The following is a 22,381-nucleotide window of genomic DNA, read 5'->3' on the forward strand; positions in this document are numbered from 1 at the left end:
CATACCTTTTTTCCACACCTCCAAATATCTATTGCCCCTCAACAGGATGGCCACAACGATATTTCCTTATGCCGAACTTCAATTCATCATTTTTCACCAATAAAACTTTCCCCCCTAGCTTCTCAGACACAAAGCATGACGGGAACCAACGAACTCCAGCAAAAGATTTTTCAATGTCAACAGGGCGCCAAAAACCAGCGCAGAACACATATCGCCACATTTGGTGAAATTAGGGCGTATATCAGAGTTGTACCAATATGACTAGTACCACAGAATACTTTTTTCACAAAAAATATCGAATTGATACATATGCCTTTTGAACAGAAAATTGTTTAGCTGATGTTATTCTATTATGGTAAAAATTCCATTACAGTCAAAAGTCGTTAATTCGGACACCCATAATATGGACTTCAAAGCTAAAAACTTTCTGCGCATGTGCCGCGTTAACACATGCGCATAGGCGTTTACACGTGAACGTAAGACCTTTACGACTGTGCATATGCGTGTGTGCAAGCGCAGAATACTTTTCCGCGTGTGCATTTAATGTATAACGGACGGTATAAGCTAAAATTATCTAATTATCTATTTCAGTTAATGTTGATAATTGCGTTGTTCCTTAATCTTCGAATTGGATGCAGCTTAATATTTTTGGCAGACTGTAAGAGCAATTTTATAAAAGTAAACTTGAACTTTCGATTATGTCAAATAGAATTTCCGATGCTGGAGCTCCCAAAGGATCTACAATACGAAAGTATGTTCCGATAACCATCAAACAAAAAGTGGAATTGCTGCAAAAAATTGATAAAGACATGAAGAAGGTGACAGAGAGGTTAGTGAAAACGAAAAAATTTCGATTGACAAGTTAGGCGGTATTCTCGGCACAGCAATTACAGGACTTGAACAGCGGAACTTTGTAACTGAACAAGAAATTATGTCTGTTTACAGAATTAAGGAGAAAGTATTATCACATAAAACTAAACAACTTACATTGAAAGAAATGTTTAATAAAGTAAACAAATAAATATTAAGCTTTTTTTGTGTGTGTGTGTAAATTTTGATACCCTTTAGATCATAATTGTTCTTTATTTCATAAATTACGGTTTCATATTTTTAATTTTAGAATTTCTGCATGCCATCTTACGAGATTTAAACTGATGATCTATAATCCGGAATCACCAAAGTCCCGATGAGTCCGGATTAACGACTTTTGACTATATAGTGTTTTACTTTTTTCAATTCTGTATTTTTATTCAAAATTTAATCTTTCAAACCTCTACATCACTGCACTTAAATAATTGTAATTATTATTTTAATTTACATCAATCTGTCCATTTATATCCACAGAGTTGGCTCTAAGCATAAACAACATACACAATTACTTAAAAGACTGGTTTTCACATGGTACAAATTAAATTTTTCTTCCAAATAATAATAAAGTATAGGTATGTGTTTGCTTTGAGCTATTAAATACATTTAATTTACATGGGGTTCCAAGTGAACATTCCAGCATTTGGGGGCAAAGAGACTAAAAACATGGGAGTCAGGCATGTATAAGCAACATGAAATTTTAATTTTTGGCAGTTCCTAAGAGGTTCAAAGGCAATCAGATACAACTCTAATTCTAATCATAAATGATGCCAGCCAACAATCTGACTATGATTTTCATATGGCACACACGGCAGCTTCTGGGGAGCCACAATTTTCATGTTCTCGGAGACGTATGGTTGCAAAGCTGAAACGTAAAGGAATTGACACAAACGCATGCACCTCACTGGATAATAATGGATAATAATCTATTAAAGATATGTTGTTAATCTATTAAAGATATGTTGTTAATTTATGAAAGTACCCAGATGCACTGTGAAATAGAATGATTTATACCAGAAGTCAGGAACCTTTTTTACAAAGATTACACTATTCAGAAATGCAGGAGTTTGGTGGGTGCCATAACAGTGATGAGGCTCTCCACATCACATTTTCTAGCAATTGCTACAGCTGAAATGTATAATAAGCATAGACTTTTTCTTTATAATAAACAAACAAAATTTGTCTTCCCACTCAATATTAAAATGATATGCCTTTTACATCTTATTTCTTTTTTCCATGTTAGTACTCTGCTTACAACTTGAAACACAAATTCATGAAATGGCAAGTTTATGTTTGAAGACTTATGAATGTAAAGCATAGCATGCCATTGTTGGAAAGATTACAATAGAATAAAAAAGGACATAAAATAGTTAACTATATGCAGAATCAGATGTTTTTAGCAATCAAAAATTAATTCATATAGTTATGTAGTGTTACCCAGCTAGAACTAAGATTCAGTTTTTGTCAAAAGTTTAATAGTAAAATTCATACAAGAATTAAGATTACAAAGAAAACTCTGAATTTTTAATAAATTATTCATTACAAGTGTTTGCTATCTAAATATCTAGAATTTAAAAACTTGAATACATTTTAAAATTGTATTGTGGGCATCTTGAAGCACACGGACATCACACTAGAAACCCGATTTATACAGTATATTACTACAGATCAACAAATAAACTCTCATTTTACTACTTATCACCAAATTATTTTTGATGCCACTAATTACATTTTTACAGTTTAAAGCATGGAGGTTTAAAATAGTGTGACCTTGGTTCATTAGTTATTATAGAATTCATTACATTTGAATCATTGCTTTTAACCTAGAAAATATTAACATTCACACATATTACAGGTTAAAAATAGAATGGAAAAATTTACTGACCAGGAGTGAAATAAAAATCCACTGAAATTTGATTCAAAATATGGGTACTTTTCTGTTATGCATCTACCACACATTTGTGTGCAAGTATACTATTTTGTTATACACCTGCTACGTATTTGTATGTATGTGTGAACTGACAAATGATTCTGTCCCCCAGATGGCAAATCATTGGGTCTTGGCTTGTGCTCTGCTTCACTTTCACAAAGTGCCAAAAAGCCAAATGTGGCAAAAAGGTGCTAGAACTAAGATTCAGTTTTTGTCAAAAGTTTAATAGTAAAATTCATACAAGAATTAAGATTACAAAGAAAACTCTGAATTTTTAATAAATTATTCATTACAAGTGTTTGCTATCTAAATATCTAGAATTTAAAAACTTGAATACATTTTAAAATTGTATTGTGGGCATCTTGAAGCACACGGACATCACACTAGAAACCCGATTTATACAGTATATTACTACAGATCAACAAATAAACTCTCATTTTACTACTTATCACCAAATTATTTTTGATGCCACTAATTACATTTTTACAGTTTAAAGCATGGAGGTTTAAAATAGTGTGACCTTGGTTCATTAGTTATTATAGAATTCATTACATTTGAATCATTGCTTTTAACCTAGAAAATATTAACATTCACACATATTACAGGTTAAAAATAGAATGGAAAAATTTACTGACCAGGAGTGAAATAAAAATCCACTGAAATTTGATTCAAAATATGGGTACTTTTCTGTTATGCATCTACCACACATTTGTGTGCAAGTATACTATTTTGTTATACACCTGCTACGTATTCGTATGTATGTGTGAACCGACAAATGATTCTGTCCCCCAGATGGCAAATCATTGGGTCTTGGCTTGTGCTCTGCTTCACTTTCACAAAGTGCCAAAAAGCCAAATATGGCAAAAAGGTGCCTAAAAGCATGGCCATTGCATAACGGAAAAGTAACGATATATGTAATATTAAATAACAAAAACCAGAACTTACCCATAATTCTTCATTTTTTCCTCTAGATGATAAGATAAAAAGATGACCAGATATGCATAATGTACCTTCCATAGGTGGATGAAAAGGCCTATGAAGAGTTACACCTTCAGTAGTAGGAGCTTTGATGTAATCAACAAACTCCATTGGAAATTCTAAAACAAAAAGTATTTATGAAAATATTATTCAAAATTTAGATAAGGAGTTTACTTCCACTGTAGTGATTTATTTATATAGATATTCTATTTAAGTACTTATACATTATATCAGCTACATCAATTTCACTCAAACATATATGGGAAAAAATGCGATTAAAGAAATACAATAAGCTTGATCAGAAAACGATAGCTTTACTTTGGTATAAATTTAAGCTATAAATTACTTATTTCATACAAATAAATAAAATGAAAACCATAACTAGAAAAGAATAAATAAAATTGGTACAACTCTGATATACGCCCTAATTTCACCAAATATGGCGATATGTGTTCTGCGCTGGTTTTGGGTGAGATTGCGTGCTGTATGGCAACCTTGTTAACATTGAAAAATCTTTTGCTGGAGTTCGTTGGTTCGCGTCATACTCTGTGTCTGAGAAGCTAGGGGGGAAAGATAAAATGGTGGAAGTTGTTGAATTGAAGTTCGGCAAAAGGAAATATCGTCGTGGACATCATGTTGAGGGGCAGTGGGTATTTGGAGATGTGGAAAGAGGGTCTGGGAGATTATTTTTAAGTGGCTGTGCATGATAGAAGTAGGGATTTGTTATTTTATTTATATTTGTGAACCATAGTATGAATTTTCTGGATAGTGTGTCTGGCTGTCAAATAAATACGATAGTGATTACGTGGCGGCATGTTAAAGGCAGTAGGAAATTGATATTTCTGCTGTTCGAAAAATCATTAATTCATGGTAAGTACATTTTATTTTATTCTTGTTCTTATTTTGTAGAATGTTATGTTCAGTGTTTTTAGTATGAATTTCTGTCGTTATTGTTTTTTTTTTTTTTTTTTTTTAAATTGTTTGAAATTTATTTTAGTTATTTTGTTGATTAATGCGTACCCTCTAAATTGCGTAATTCGTAGATGTTTTTTTAAGTTGAAACAGGACGCTGTGTACATGGTATTCCTTGAAATTTATCATTATGTTAATTTATTAAAGCGAGGTGTAGTTATTAGATTTGTTTGTTGCCTAAATTGTGCAATTCGTAGATGTTTTTTTAAGTTTAAACAGGATGCTGTGTACATGGCATTCTTCGTAGTTCGTAGATTCATTCGTTGCCTAGATTGTGCCATTCGTAGATGTTTTTTTAAGTTAAAACATATCATTGTGTACATGGACTCTTGTCAAATAATTTTGGTTAGAAACTTTACGATTTTGCTATCTAAATTTTTTGTTTTTGTTTCGGATTTTTAGCTTAAATTGTGTGTTCAAAACGTGGTTTTTACATTCGTGAAAACCGCGTTTTTGGAGACATTTTAGGCTTAAATTTCGAAATGTAGACAAAAAATTTAGATAGCAATATGGCAGCGTGGAGTTTCTCGCCAAAAATTTTTGGCAAGAAATTTGGTGACTTGAGAGCGCATATCAGAGTAGTTCCATAAAATTAAATATTATGAAAATATTACTAGTTTTTAATTGTTTAATTCAAAGTATGTGGGTTCATATCCCAAGCTCAAGATGCAATTTTTAAAAATTTTTTACTGAAATTAAGGGATGATCTTTACATTATGGTAACTTGGCGATTTTTTGGTGAAAATTTGGCGACCAACTCTCCTACAGCAACCCTCTATTTTTTTTTTTCCCACCGCTATTTTGTCTTCACGAAGTAAAGACATGTTTCTTTTCTTTTTATCTACTGAACACTTCTTCCACAATCTACTAGCCGAATTACACTTAGGCTAGAAATTTTATCTAACAAAACTGCTTAATCATGACAAATATTCACTGCAAAATTGGGAAAAAGTGCACAATAGCAAACTCCTTGGACGTTTTTCAAAATAACACATACACGTAAACCATGTACGCGTCGACTTATTTTCACTTAAAAAAACATCCCAGAATTGCACAAAAATGGCATTGCGCACACTCTTCACTATATCCATGTACACCGTTTTTTTCTCATAAATTAAAAAAATTTCACGAAAATGCATGACAATTTTCTAAATCTTTAAACCCGGTAAAAAGAACATACATGAAATTACCTGATCACGAAAAAGTATATACCCTTTCCAAATATGAACATTTCCACATATAAAATAAATAAAATATCCAAAAACTTTTACCTCTCAATTATTTATTATATTATAAACGTCACCAACGAATTCATACCGCAAACATTACAAATACTTAGTGTCAAATATTTAAATTATTTCCATGCATGTTTACTTCAACTTAAACGTATACCAAATTCCTACAAACATAAAATTCACAAAATAACTATCATTTAATTAAAATATCACTAAACCATGTACACGCCGACTTATTTTTACTTAAAAAAACATCCCAGAATTGCACAAAAATGGCATTACGCACACTCTTCACTATATCCATGTACACTGCTTTTTTCTCATAAATTAGAAAAATTTCACGAAAATACATGACAATTTTCTCAATCTTTAAACCCGGTAAAAAGAACATATATGAAATTACCTGATTGCGAAAAAGTATTTACTCTTTCCAAATATGAACATTTTCACATATAAAATAAATAAAATATCCAAAAACTTTTACCTCTAAATCATCTATTACATTATACACATCACCAACGAATTCATACCGCAACCATTACAAATACTTAGTGTCAGATATTTAAATTATTTCCATGCACGTTTACTTCAACTAAAATGTATACCAAATTCCTACAAACATAAAATTCACAAAATAACTATCATTTAATTAAAATATAATTAAATTCAAAAACACTACTTAAAATATAAATGAGCACATACATTAAATTAATACATACATAAATACCCATTTCGAATTCACTTTAGTTACGGCCATGGGATCCAAAAATTCACGAACACTGTTTCACACAACACAGAATAAAGCCAAATACAAAATTTCCAGATTTTTTCCCGTTTTCCCCCCTTTTCCAATTAAAGAACCGTAATTCGTCCATTAATATCACATGACATATCCCATGATCTCTCATTTCCCTCACACAAAATAATGCGTAATCGGAACTGAGTACTGCTCACATTATTACCAAAGTCCCAGGTAGTAACCTTTATCGCCTCCAAAATGTCGCCAAACTACCAGTTACCATATTGTAAAGATCAACCAAATTAAGATTAGAAAGCAGTTTCCAATATATTCAAAAAATATTAGACCATCTCTGTATGGAGTTTAAATCTACACTAATATTGATGATAATGAATATGTGGAGAAATTCCCACCTAGTCTCATACCCTCATTAGACACATTCTATTCGTAGCCACATTTCTGAACAAAAAAGCATGTTTCTTATGCAGACTAGGAAATGTTTAATAGAATAATTCTAATAAAAGGTAGAAACAAAATAATCTATTTTGTAAGTTATAACTAAAATAAACTCAATTATTGCATTTTTGTAAAATCACAGACCTACATGAAATTATCTGAAGATTTGGACACAAACTTCTAAATATATAAGCATGACAAAACTAATAATTCATATCACCATAAATTTAACTGAATTTACATAAGGTGTTAATTCGAAAACAAGCATTCAGAAAACATAATGTAATAATACTTAAAAGAATATGATGCACAAAGAAACTGGTTATGAAATAGCTTGAAATCTGACTGTAATAACCACTAATTATCATTTGTATATTGTACTAACTCATTGCATTATTATACTTTTACATTAATCAGTAATAAATAACAGTATTTTTACATGTGAAGATAATTACACTCAGGTATATAACTCAGGAGTGGCAAAAAAGATGTGATGGTGTAAATCAGGAAGGACACACTGGCTCAAAATTTTCATGTATAACAAAAACACACAGTGGGGCACAAACCAATTTTACACTAGAATGATCCCTTTTCCCATTACCTTCATAGATTTGGAAAATAAGACATAGACTCATGTGAATGTGCATAAGTAGGTGATCCAAATCACTACCTTTTCAGCTGTCTGAAAGCAAAGAATAAACACCTAAAAATTCCTAACGTTGCATACTGCTGCAGTGGGTCGAGAAGGCATGTGAAAATAATCAGGCCAAACATACGATTGAGATCATTATCAGGCTTTGTGCAGTAAAATATTAAAAACGAGAATGCCCTAGCAGTTTTAGCACAACATATTTTGCTCCCTGCAGCAGAGAACAGTAGTTCAACTAATCATTCTTAGGTGAACTGCAGCCTAGTGCAGCTATATCAAATAACACTAATGCTCAAGGATTAGTGCAGTAACAATGATATTCCATTTACATCTAGCACACCCTCAATATTGATTGCAATATCTCAATGTATTAGCACAAAGATACCAGAAATTTCAGTATAGCATCATCACTTTCTGAGTTAGCTATGATAAGTTACATACTACTGGGATGTAGCATCAGTTCGTAATGCAGTCTAGAAAAACAGCCTTGTAAGTCTAGGTACTTGCATACTACACATTTAATTACTCTCATTACTACTTGCATCTGCTGAAAGTACCTTTTATAAAGCAGTTGAATAATCATAAAGAACTTCAAGTCAATGCAAATGTTTTTACTTTAATTATATATACATATATCTGTAACAGAACTGTAAATATGGACTGTATAATGTGGCTAATCTTTGGAATATGGTAACAGGTAAATTGGCGACATTTTGGTAAGGCGATAAAGGTTACTAGGTAGGACTTTAGCAGTGTACATGGATAAAGTCAGGAGTGTGCACAATGCCATTTTTGTGCAATTCTGGGATTTTTTTTTAATGAAAATAGGTCGACGTGTACATGGATACCGTGTATGTGCAATTCTTAAAAACGCGGCAAGCAGTGGGCAATTCTGCACTTTCTCCCAATTTCGCACCTAATCTTCATCATGATTAAGCACTTTTGTTCCATAAAAGTTCTAGCATAAGCATAATTCGGCTAGCAGACTGTTGGAAAAAAATGTTGAGTAAAAAAAAAACCTGCCTTTACTTCGTGAAAACAAAATGGCCGTCCCCCCCCCAAAGAGCAGCGTGAAATTGATAAACAGATTTCGGAATGGTTAGATAAACAAAGGATATGCCTTTATCCATTTTTGCAGCAATTCTACTTTTTATTTGATGGACATCAAAACATACTTTCGCTTTGTAGATCCTTTGAAATTCTATTTGACATAATCGAAAGTTCAAGCTTAATTTTATAAAATTGCTCTAACAGTCTGCAAAAAATAATAAGCCGGATCTAATTCGAAGATTAAGGAACAACGCAATTTGCAACATTAACTGAAATAGATAATTAGAGACTTGCTTATACCGTCCATTATACATTAAACACGCATGCGTTGACGCATGAGCAGAAAGTTTGTAGCTTTGAGGTCCGGATTATAGATCATTCCGGATTAACGACTTTTAACTGTATCATGAATGTACTCGCCAGAACCTTGCATATTTATGTAGTGAATCTTGTATATTGTAATTTGCCGTGTGTATTGTAGTAATTTACCTTGTGTATTGAATTTGATCCAGTAATTGTACCTTGCATAGTGTATTTGATCCAGCACTTTATGTAATGAACCCTGTGTATTTATATTAGTCCTGTACTCCATAAATCTTGATTAATACCAATAATCAATGCTGCCAATTTTCATACTCAGATTTTCCATCTGCCAGAATGACGATATAGTGGAACATATTTAATTAAATGTCAAGTCAGTAGTAATCCCTTGGTGGTGCACAGTATTATTACACTTTAGCTGATTTATATAATATATCATAAAACACATTACTTTATACATGTACTTGCCTTGCACTAAACTCACAAAGTGCAATGTGTGTTAAATTAAATGTATTCTACATTAATGTAATAGACGTTTGAAAAAAGGAGGCTTAAATGCTTAACTTTTTCAAACACTGATCCTAGACATTTACTTCTGATCCTTAAGTTTCTTGAAATACGGCAGAGAATTTTACGATAATAGTTTTAGCATTGGAACTAAAATAAATTTAAAATATAAAATTTAACTTTTCACATTCTCATATGGTAAAATATTCATTTTGCTTGTATAATTAAATGTAAAATGTCCTATACCTTTATGTGAAAAATTCTTGAAGATTCTATATTATTTTCAATTAAAATTAAACATTGTGTACAAAAACACAAAAATGTTATAAAACAGTTATAAAAAAATAGCTCATGGAAAAAACATTAATGATTTCATATTAGATAAAATAAAACTAGTCATTCATTTTGCAGCTAGTCCTGAAAAAAAAATATTAATTACTCCCATCTCGCTGAATTTTATACCTAACTTTTGATATTATTAGTGCAGAATTTTATTAATCGGATTACTCGCTGTATGAGAATTATATAAAAAATCATCTGTTGCATCTACAAAACCCTCTCATTCCCAGGCTTGAAATTGTTTTCATTAAATTTTCAAGCTTATTTTAAGAAATTGCATAATATCTCTTTTCATAACAATACGTAACATATTTAAATATACAGTGCTTTTACAACATTTTATGATTAAAATTTAAAAAAATAAACATCCAATTTTTTTTAATATCTTTTAATGTTGCATACATTCTAACGCTATACATTACTTGCCATATTCATACAACTTTTGGATGCATTATTAGAACTCTGCTCCTTTTATGCCTTCTGAATAGCTACAATGCTTTTCTGCTTTTTAAGATGCAATTTTACAACTGTCAATTAATGAACCGCAAATTGTGGTGAGAGTTGAAAGAGATTTTACTATAGCGAATAGAAAGTAATTTAAAGGTGTGAAATCTTTCCAGTAACAAGGCAGCTAAAGGAATAAGAAATACTAATTTGCCATGGATTCGGTTCTCAGTAAGAGTAGGTTTCCATAGTTTTTTTCACGTGTAATGCCAATGAGTTTACCAAAGACGCATTTCTTTTAGACGAATAACGCTAGTAGGCTTTACCATAGAGAATAATTTAATACAGACTGATTCAAATGCAGATTGAATTACTTCTCCAAATTTGCCATATTTATGAAACATTTTAAAACTGCATTACATTATACTACTCATTCAGATTTTTATGAATTAAATCTGAAATAATTAACAGAATTCTGCAACTATTTCGACAGACTTTCCCATAATACTCAATTAAATGTTACGCAACTAATGAAGCTATAAAGAAATGAAGCACGAAAATTTAAGCACATTCTACTCATTATACAAACCGAAAAAGAAAATGTTTAACATCATGTAAATACTTTCTTTCTTATGACCATAACTTACACTCCATTTACCGTCGAGGAGGGGGTATATATTCAGAGATATAAAAAGCTTAACGAATTACTGTATTTATCCACGGAATAAAAATCTAAAAACATTATACCTAACTGCAAAACAAACGTTAGGACATTTAAAACTGATTTTTTATTTTTAAATGAAAAATTCCTACTGAACATTAAGGAGGGTAAAGAACCCTGGCTGTATTATTACCTCATTTAAAATAAGAATCTCTCAATTATAATTTGATGTACTAGGCTGAAACTGAGAAATTTTTTCTGTTCATCTGCGTAGACCAAGCAGTTTTGTTTTGCACCCGCTAAGTCTTGGTGCCCGCAGGGAGAAAAATCAAAAGGTTTTTAGCATTTAAAAATGTTTCAAAATAAGAAATCCATAATAAAACAAATTCTGAATTTCAAATTTGGTCTTCCACATGCCCATGTTCATTGGAGGATTACGTCATTCAAAATTGGATGGCTCTATGTACCGTTGTTTTATCACAATGCGAGAAATATACACACATTTATGCAGATTTTTCATTATTTAATTTCTTTAAATAAAACACAGGGCGATAATACTTTGTGGAAACAGTTTGAAAAGTGATTCGCCGTTTGTAGTGAATCGACGCGAAATCGCAAAACGAAAACAATAGTCCTTCAGAGACAAAACCCTTTGGACAAAAAAAAAAAAAATAAATAAATAAATAAATAAATAAATAAATAAATAAATAAATAAATAAAATAAAATAAGAATAAAATAAAAATAAAAATAAAAATAAAAAATAAAATCTGAAATTTTTCAGATTTTAAATTACGTCCAAAGGGGCGTTTTTTTAACGTTTTGAGTGTTACCTTTATTTATTAACTATCATGTTCTTTGCACTTAAACCATAAAATTCAGTTCAAGAGCAATATCGCAAAATAATGTTAAATTAAGCATATCTTTAGAATTTCCGATATACACAGTCTCGCGAGCTGGAGATAAAAGTATTTTTTTTATATATAACGTTGCCATTTCTCGCTTTTAAAGCATTGAGTTTGTAAATCAAAAATTCGTTAAAGTTTTACAAAATATAAAATCTATAATAAAACAAATTCCAAATTTGGGATTTGAGATGCCCATATTCGCAGTAGGATTTCGTCATTCAAAATTCGATGGCTCTATGTACCATTGTTTTATCACAATGCGAGAAATAGACAATCATTTATGCAGATTTTTCATTATTTAATTTCTTCAAATATAATGCAGGACTCTAACATTTTGTGGCAACAGTTTGAAAAGTGAACCGACGTTTATGAGTCCGACGCAAAATGCCAAAACGAAAGCAATAGTCCTTCGGGACCAAGGAGGTTAGAATACATGGAGATGGCGTCTCTGCTGTCGCAATACGAGGAGAGTGAAGCCGGGGGAAGCTAATAAGCCACGCCTCGTGAGGGCAAGAAAACGCTTCCCTTACTATGTGAAGTGAGGTTAAACGTCAGCTTGTTTGAAGTTTTGAGTGTGTTTTCTGATTTCTTATGTCAAGACGTGAGAGGGTTATAAGGTACTGAATGGTTACATTGAAATAATGTCTACATTTCGGATTTCATTTCCATATAAAAGAATGTTTTTTTAACATGCATAAATAAGTAGAATAATTGAAATGTGCGTTTGAAAAGCCGTCAGCAAAGAGTTTGAGTATTTTCTCGGTGTGACGTGCGCGAAGAAACATTTATAATTCTCAGATTTTTCTTCAATTAATGGTTTGAGTATTATACTCTTAATTAACTGAGTTGTAAAAGCAAAACGGTAAGTAAACAAGGGAAGGGGGAGTGGTCAGCTCATCGTGGAAAAGAAAACGCGTTATTTTAAAGGTGTGATCATATTATATTACAAGTCATATTTTATGTATTTAATTTTATTTTCTGTTCAAGTAAATATTTAATAACAGGATTTAATTTGGGGTGAAATTTGTGGGAGTTTTAAAAATAACAATGCAGAAATTAAATATTATTTTTTATCATTGTTCATGCAATTTAATATTTTTCAAAACGTAAGTAGTATTTCTAACATGGAAAATTGAGAATTATACCTGTATATATTTAGAATAACTAAAATATAATCAATTAATTGTTTGAGTATTTATTTATTTATTTTCACAATACCTTTATTGCTAGCATTCATTAATAACAGCATGTAATTACATAATGCATTTCTCATTTAACTCATTTTAAGGGAATCAGTCCCTTTGTACATATATTTTTCCTCTGCATATCCTGATAATCATTAGAATTGATACAATTATCAGCACTTGCAGCCGTTTCCTTGGATATGTTTTAAACATGCACAGCAAATTTTTATCTAACTTTGAGCAAAGTATAATTAAATAAATGATAGTATATATGTTAAAAGAATATTTACCTGTGAAATGTAATACCGGATCCTGCTATTCTTCTATCTGTACAGCCGAAAGCGACGCAGGAATTTACCATTCTGGCAGGAATAAAAATTGCTTCTCGGAACAATATTGCAGCCGTCTACAAGATGATAGAAAATGTAGAAATAAAATGAAATGGCGGGAAAAAGTGAAGGAAAAAGCGCGCAAAGATTTCACGGTCTTTAATTTACGAAACTGGGTGTGGCTAGGTTCTGCCTCATTGGCTGAAGAGCTCGTCAATCTTTCTAAAGCCACGACTACTAAGGGCATGCTTTCCCCCCCCCTTTTTGGCTTCACTTGGACTGCGCGCAGGGCATCTCCATGTATTCTAACCTCCTTGTTCGGGACTGAAATCCCTTTGGACTAAAAAAAAAAAAAAAAAAAAAAAAAAAAAAAAAGACGAATTCAGTGCCGGCGAAATTAATTTAAGTAAATTGAAAATTCAAAATTTGTTGCCCCACTGCTATTTAAGCATTAATCCAAATCAGCACTCACTATACAGTTCTATACCTATGAAATGATTGTTGTTTATTTTTTGCCTTGCTTAATTATTAATGCAAACTACTACTGCACAATGCGCACCAATCATTACGCTATAAAACATTGACTATATTTATTATAGAAAAAGGCAAATTAACAGGAAATTTTCACAGACGCGTAAAAAATTAACATTTAGGTTAAATCAATGGAAAGGCCTATGGTATTTTGAGCATCGAGAATGCACTTTCTTTTTTTACCTAAGCGAGCTAACCTGTTCTTCCACAGAGCTTGCAATATGCCGTTAAAATTTCAGATTGAAATTTAGATTCGCCGGCTATTGTATTAATCCACGTCTATAATTATATAAAAACGCACCGAAGACGTATTCCAGTCGTCTTCTTGAACTGAAATTATTTCATAAATGTCTCTCAGCGTTGCAGATCCTGCACTTGCTATTAATGAACTTTTTCTATGCACTTTAGATGCTTCTATCCTCTTTGGATGATCTTTGCATGCAGGCTTATTCCAACATCAGTTTCAGCACACGATTCTTTAACGCTGTTAAACCTGTATCAGATCTACTACCTATCCTCAGCAGTTCGTCGAGACAAACCTTTCTAGAATTTTCGCTTCTGATTGGTTGAATCGGAATATCTGATTGGTTGACTTATACAAAAACATACGATTGACACAACACTAAGTGAAAACGTTTCACAAATGCCCCGTATAGCTAGGTAGGACATTAATTGCAGCGAAGCATTTTTCGGCTGGGAACCCTCCAATCTCCAATGGTAGGCGAAGGAGACACTCTTCTGCGGAAAGTTTCTCTTAGCCTTTACTCGTTGTTAGATATGATATGAATGTTGCTATTTATATTTCTGACCTAATAATGAAAAACAAATGGTCATTGAATTGAAATGAACGAAATTAGTTTTATTGTTTTTCAAAATGTTCTCCATGAATATCAACACACTTTTGCATGCGTCTGAACCCCTTTTCGAAGCTTTTTTTTTCACTTCGATTGTGGTGTGGTGTATTTAATTATGGCAAAGCTCACTCGGGCTATCTGCCTAAGGGGGGGATGCCTTCGTGGAGGACGTTCTAAGGGAAACTGGCTCGTATACACGTTACACAGGAGGAAAAACCACGAAAACACCAAAAACGACCATGCAGCCAGACCTTCGCGGGATTCGAGTCTCGGACCGAGCTACAAGTGTTCAGCGACTTTACCGCTCGGCCGCTAGTGGGCTTTTCACTCCGATTGAGGAAACTTCAACCGCTTCTTCGGCTGTCGCAAATCCCTGACCACATAAATTATTTTTGATGAGCGGGAATAAAAAAATGTCATTGGGGACCAAATCAGGGCTGTACAGCGGATGACCCATCAATTCGATGTTTTGGTCTGTCAAAAATTCTTGTGTTTGAGCCGATGTGTGAGAGTTCGCATTGTCATGATGAGGAATAATTCGCTTCTGCTTTTTTCGAATTTCTCCGATGGCTTGTGTGACAAAGAAATGGACGTGTACGGTTCGGAATTGACCGTCCTGCATTGCTCTAACACCACTGTTGCCACGTGACTGGTAATGCCGATGAAAAGGCAACCATTTGCTTTGATGTGCTTCTTCCGCGAACAACTTTTGTAGGATTTGGCTCGTCTTCGACGACCCATACAGTCGACTGCTGTTTTACTTCGGGTTCATATGCATATATCCATGATTCGTCACCTGTGCAGATGTTATACACAGCCTTTGGTGGACCTTGAACGCATTTTTCCAACATTTCCTTGTATGAATTGACATGAGCCTTCCTTTGAGAATTTGTCAGATTATGCGGAATCCAACGTGAACAAACCTTTCTTACGGCCAAATGGTCCTGTAATATATTATTGATGCTTGTCATACTAATGCGTAAAGATGGCTAAATCTCACAGTATGTCACATGACGATCTTGATCTATCAGTTCACGCACAGCATCGATATTTTCTGGTACAAAAATTCATTTTGGACGACCTTCATGGAATTCGCCCTGGAGCGAACGTCGACCACGATTGAATTCGTTATACCAGATTTTACAGTGCTGTAGAACAGTACTTTATTGCTGTATAAAGAATTAAGTTTATCTAGCACTCTTGTATTGATAATCCACAACGAAATTTAAGCAAAATAACCGCTCAAAAATGTTCGCGAGTTAATTCCACTTTTTGCCAGAGATGAATTTTTCAATTTACTGTGAACAACATCAATCAGGCTAAAATGGCGAAACGTTCTGAAGAACATATTGTTAAAAAATATCAAACTTTCGATTAGACTCGTTTGTAGTCACCTAGCAATACTTACTGTTTCCAAGCGCAGAAATATAAATTGCAACCTCAATATAACTTCATTAAGAAAGATTTCTTCCGCTGGCCCTCTGAACAGAGATTTAATGTCATGCACGATAGGGCTTTTAACAAATTCGAGGTGTTGCATATACGCTTCTTTAACAGCATGGATAAAATATTGGAGCGTTAATATGCATCTGATTTCACAGACACAAACTGGAAACTCTAGTTTACTCAATTTTTGTAATATTTGTGGCTAATTCTTCGCGAGTCTCTCCGGCGTTTTCAATGTCGAATCTTAAACTGTAACTCATAATATGGTTTCAGGAATTTTTCGCTAAACTACAACATTAAAGCATTAAGATTAAATTAACTTTTCAAAAATCTATTTCTCCGTTTTATTTAAAAAGAAGTGAACTTTGTAGATTCCAAAAATATACAATATGCTTAGATTTGAAATTCTAAACTCTAGTAAATAAAGATAAATAATATAAATTACAAAAGCAGGCATCTTTTTCTTAGAGCCAATTTTTTAAAGGATTTGTGGAGATCTCTTAGGTACTAGCCAGATCCAAGAGTTACCAGCTTTCTCGTTCTCGTCCAGCAGGGGATATAATTTGTAACTGACTTTTGACAGCTCATCTGTAGGGGCGAATTGATCAGCTCGTCTGTAGCTGAACAGCTCATCTGTAAGAGCAAATCATCGAATTGATCTTGCTCTGGTCGCGTAATAAGTTGCCGCTGAATACTAGATTTAAGCTATCTTCTATTTAAGCTAAAACGTCAAAGTAAATCTTAATTAAGGTTAGTGGAGTAGCGAGCATAACAGGAGCCCGGGGCAAAATACCTTTTTCGCGCCCCCTCGAAAAAAACACAGTGATATGATGAAAATCTTGTTTGGAGACCATCTGGTGGCCCTCTGCGAGCGGCGCCCGGGGCATCATACACCCCCTTGGCTCCCCCTTCGCTAGGCCACTGATTAAGGTACACTGCGCAGAAAAAAAATGGGACAGTTCTATTTCTCCTGTTCTACTGGGCCGATTGACGAAATTCAGCTTGCGTTTTTCATGTCTCGAAAGGGTGACTTAGGATATGTATTAGATTTATATATAGCATTACTCTAATATAGGAATTTTGGCATAAAATCGGACTTTTTCTGAAATGACATGCCAATTTTTTTCCATATTTGATTTTACGACTCAAATTATGCCAAACTGCCAGTTTTGTAAAAATCACGTGGGTAATTTTTAAAAAATTAACTCTCAAAAGTTTAGCTTCTCAATGTTAATTGAATTTGATATATTATATTTATTAATATTTTCTTTTATTAAACTTACTTGATTTCTTCTTCCAGAATTCGCTATTTAGGCTTAATCCAAGCATAATTCACCCATTTTTTATGATTTATTTTTAAAGTTTGTATTTTTAAGTAACAATTTTTATGAATTTTTCTAAAAAAATTTTGAATTATAATCTGTTTATTTTTTACCATCATTTTAAAGTAGATGTAAAGCATACCTGCAAAAAATTAGAGTTTTTTATTCAAAAATTTCAAAGCTATACGTTAATTTACATGTTGGTGTGTTTTGAAGTTTGGCATCTTTTTTTTTTTTTTTTAGCGATAATAATGCCAAATGTGGTTTACGCACTTTGCTAAAATTATTTGAATGTATAAACGATGACTTTTTTCCGTTCGTCTACAATGAAAAAAAGAAAAGGAAGATAGGTTGCTATAAATTAAGAAGTTCGCCAAGTAAATTATTCTTGACGCAAACTGAAAAAATGCGCCAAGATAAATTTTTTAATTTCTCCGTAAGTTTCACACCAAATTTGACAAAATTTAATATTTAGGCATAATTTGAGTCGTAGAATTGAAATATAGAAAAAATTGCCATGCCATTTCAGAAAAAGTCCGATTTTTTTGTCAAAACACCAATGTTAGAGTAATGCTATATATAAATATAATATACTATATCCCAAGTCATGCTTTCGAGATGTTAAAAACGCAGTTTGAATTTCACCAATCGGCCCAGTAGAACGGGAGACATAGAACTGCATCATATTTTTTCGCAGTGTACAAACTTCATAAGGCAAAATCCTATCGTATGCTTTGACTCAGGCACTCTAATCTCACGGGCAATCACCGCTAGCAAAACACTAAAGCCGATTCAGGTAATCAATCTAAGGCTAGGCGAAAGAGTACGGAGAAAGATCTGAAGTCGTTGCCAAAAACCTCCCTCTTAACTTTAAGAACTTTGTTCCAATACAGGCATAGCCAAACTGCGGCTCTTTGGATCGAGCAGCACGAGATCGTTTGAGTTCTTAAATCCTCTTGCAACAAACATTTTTATTTTTTAAATATATCTGAAGTAATACAAAATATATTTTGAAAGAAAAATTTTTTCAAAGACATGCTTCTTTGTCAATCCGTAACTTAATTTGCTAAATAACAAAATGTATATAATAATTTAAATGATTTCAAATTGATCATTACTAACCATTGCAACAACAAACAAAATGGCGGATAATTTTGTTTTTGTGAATTTGGTCGATGGGCATATTGCCTTTAGTTTAACAACAGTGAATATGAATATCAAAATCATCTGATATAAAAGCACAAAATATAGCTGCGATAACCATTTAGAAGTAGCACTCTATTTTATTTTCTGAAATTAATTTTATTACAGGCAGTTTTCCTAACAGTCGCTCTTGATGCTCATCAGCTACGATCCAGTGCCTCGGAAGACTGTTATTCGTAGGTTTCTACTCTTACTCAATTCTCAAATGACTTGCAGCCACTGATGACATGTCTTTCAGGGAGGGAAAGTGCTGTCCATGTAGGGCTGTTTTGATTTGGGGAAGAATTTGAAGTCTGATGGATTCATGTACAGGCTTTGAAACAGGGTAGATAAGACTTCCTACTCGTACTTGATCAGCAGATCTGTTAAAACCTTCCTATTTTCAGTTTGACATTAAAGTTTAAAATAAATTGTCCACTCCTCAGAAAATTAAGCCTCTTTTTATATTAATTATCTGCTCTATCTTTAATTTTTCTGCTCAGGGTTCGTAGTAACATGCTATGCTTACACTTTTCCCACATAGGGTACTTTCATGGCAATTAGTCGGTAATCCTAAGTAGAATTCTGTATTTACTTCAATTATGATTGTCCTTATCATTTTAGGGTTGCGAGGAGAAAGGACTGTTTCTCTGTATTGGCAGCGATTTCAAATTTGGCTCAAAGTTTCTAATCTAAATAAAAATTTTATCAATAATTATTTTCGAGACAGATGTCTTTCACTTCAGCATGAACTCTTATTTCAATAAAATTGCATCGAGAAGTTAAGCATTCGTTAAATACAAACTACATTTTTTCCTACGAAACGTTTCTCAGAACGCAGTATACTGTTGACGATGAAATTTTTGTAGCTTATAGCATTCCTTCTAACGTTGTTCGATGAATTTCTTCATTTCTGGTCAGCCAAAGAGGGTCATAACTGACATTTTTTGTTACTGTGGGTTTCGATCTTCTTGTAAGAATAGCTCAACATAACTCTTAAAAAGTGATCATGACAAATTTCAGGCAATACACTGGGAAATGTTTTGGAATTTTACCACGCGGACTTTCAGTTTTAAATTGCGATATTTGATTTTCTACAGTCACCGTATGCAGATGCTTGCAGGCTGCCTTTCAAGCACTCGGTCACTTCTAAGAGTCATACGTCGAAAAACTCAAGTAGGCACTTGCTTTTACCTTTTTCAAATGCAAATAATATAAGTAAATGTATACAACTTCTCAATTCATTAAATATTATCAGGTGTTAAAACATGATTTCGTGTAGGGAATGCAATTATTAAAAACTGATTGAAAGATTCGTAGCTGGTCCGACAACGAAACAATTTATGCTGAAATATATGAATAATTCGATATAAAAGAAAAAAAATGACATGAATTATGAACAAAGAGCAAAATTCTTCTTTCTTCAACTAATATGTAAGATCTGTTGAACAGCCATAATGTCTCGGGACCTTTAGTTTATATTAGCACTGGAAACTATTTTTTTCAATAAGCTTTGAAACGCGGTGGACTCCAGAAGAATATTAGTAACATTTGTATCCACCCAACAACACGAACCTATGCAATACTTTATGTTAAATTTTTCATCTGACAGTACATCAGAAAATTCCATGATTAGAAAAAGCTTGATTCAGATATCTATATGAATACTTCTTCCGTGAAAACATTTGTCCAGAATATGAGTATGGATCTTATTTTACTTACCTGATAATCCCATTTATTCTGATTTTTTGTTACACTTAGCCCACGAAACTTCTCTCTTTTTTTGCTTTTTAGTATCCTAGCTAAAATAGAGCTCGTTGTAAGCTAGAATACTGAAGAACTGTATAGCGATTATTCGCTGAGTTCTTGTTGTGTAAGAAACAACCCCAAAGAAGGGTTAAAATACCCTTTTATTCTAACTCAAATAGATTAACAGTTGGCCCCCCCTCGGGCGTACAAGAAACGCCCATTTGGCTTTAAAACTAACTAATAAATAAAATTAATCAGTCGAAGCTGTACAAAGTTGTTAAAGCGAGTTGGCTTTTATCTAAAAATCACAGGCTTATATTAGCAGTCACGTAATAAATACGGCCGTGGAATAGCAAGCTTTAACTAATAGCAACCACGGGGCTGAAAGGTACAGCCCGCTATCTTACTAAAGTGACTCAAACCTCAGCTTAAATATTAGTTTCTACCGTATTTGCATCAAGCGTGAATTAAAAACTCATTCTGATAGGAAAACGTGGGTGGGAAAATGAGAGAGTACAGGAAAGGTTTGTTAAAAATAAAAATAACTATTAGCAAAACATTTGGAGTTGTTATGATAAAATTGATATTAGGGGCGTAAATAATTCCGATCGAATCACCACCTTTGCAGTTGTATTACCTTTTATTCCTTAGTTTTCATAATAAATAATAACATACATGAGATTGTTTAAATGTGCATTATTTTTTTAATGACTTATGTTTATACGCTTTGACTTTCCTACATCCATATGCATTACGATGTACTAATGACATATCTCAAATACTACTCTACGAATATGTGTAGTTGTTAACTTCTATTGAAAAAAATATAGTGGTAGATTCTTAATTTTAGCAAATCCGAATCTTATTAATTATCGAATTACAAATCATTCTAATAAGAGTAATAAGAAAATCATGAGGAAAGGCAAAAAAATTAATTATTTGACCTTAAAAGTTTAACAAAATGTGAAATCTCGTTTAAGGAAAAGCAAATCTAATAATACAGATTTCAGAAAAGACACCTATGTTCGTTAAAAATATATGAATTAAAATATAGTAAATGAAGTGCATAATTACACTCTTGAATCTTGACGTTAATTTTCTCAATTTAGCAAACATATTTGAATAAGAGTTGAGATTTTAATTAACAATTCAAAATTCAATAACCATGTCTGAATAGTTTAATTAGTAGATACTTCGAGTCATGCAAGCTATGCAGCGTTGATATACACGACATGAGTAGCTTGAAACATCCAGGATCTATTATTAGTAGGTTATCTATATCCGAAAGCACAAAAGACAAAAAACATTCCTATTTGTGAATATATTTTATATTATTACCATAAATCAGAAGTTTCTAAATCATAAAGCTAGGAGAAAAATGACACGAGGGGAAGAAATATCCGAGCAAATATTGTAATCACTTTGAAATATATAATATTTCCATTTGCAACGACGGGTATGTTTCAAACTTGTAGAAATGAGAACATGCGGAGTAGATCTACCTTTGTTGATTCTTTTTGTGTTTTTTCAAAATATAGTATTCCGAAGAATATATTAAAACAGCGATCGAGACTATAAAATTGCGACACTGGCAGCTGATGAACACATTATCATAACATGGCTTCAGAACTTGCTTATGCTTGCTCTGTAATGATCTTTTGGGTGAGGACTAACTTTCCGTACCGCTTCTCTTCTCGTTGTTTAAACTTGAAATTACTTTACCAATATAT

The 22,381-nt window shown here is 32.7% G+C and overlaps 1 protein-coding gene across 2 annotated transcripts in view; it reads right to left on the bottom strand.

The window, feature by feature from the left end:
• Positions 1-11,731, bottom strand: part of LOC118200904 (myotubularin-related protein 9) — a 72,661-nt gene extending 60,930 nt beyond the window's left edge. Inside the window, exons 1-2 of one of the 2 annotated variants that reach the window (XM_085818993.1) lie at positions 11,342-11,731; positions 3,743-3,894 (exon numbers count right to left, since the gene is read on the bottom strand). In XM_085818993.1, coding sequence (XP_085675119.1) covers positions 3,743-3,886 — 144 coding nt within the window. In that variant the 5' untranslated portion in view covers positions 3,887-3,894; positions 11,342-11,731. The remainder of the gene's footprint in view (positions 1-3,742; positions 3,895-11,341) is intronic. The other variant, XM_035372895.2, reaches the window with a different exon arrangement.
• Positions 11,732-22,381: the final 10,650 nt, after the last annotated feature.

The sequence above is a fragment of the Stegodyphus dumicola genome, chromosome 6 (assembly GCF_044657685.1).
Source record: "Stegodyphus dumicola isolate Sdum_Otavi_A_Nest chromosome 6, ASM4465768v1".
Classification (NCBI taxonomy): domain Eukaryota; kingdom Metazoa; phylum Arthropoda; class Arachnida; order Araneae; family Eresidae; genus Stegodyphus; species Stegodyphus dumicola.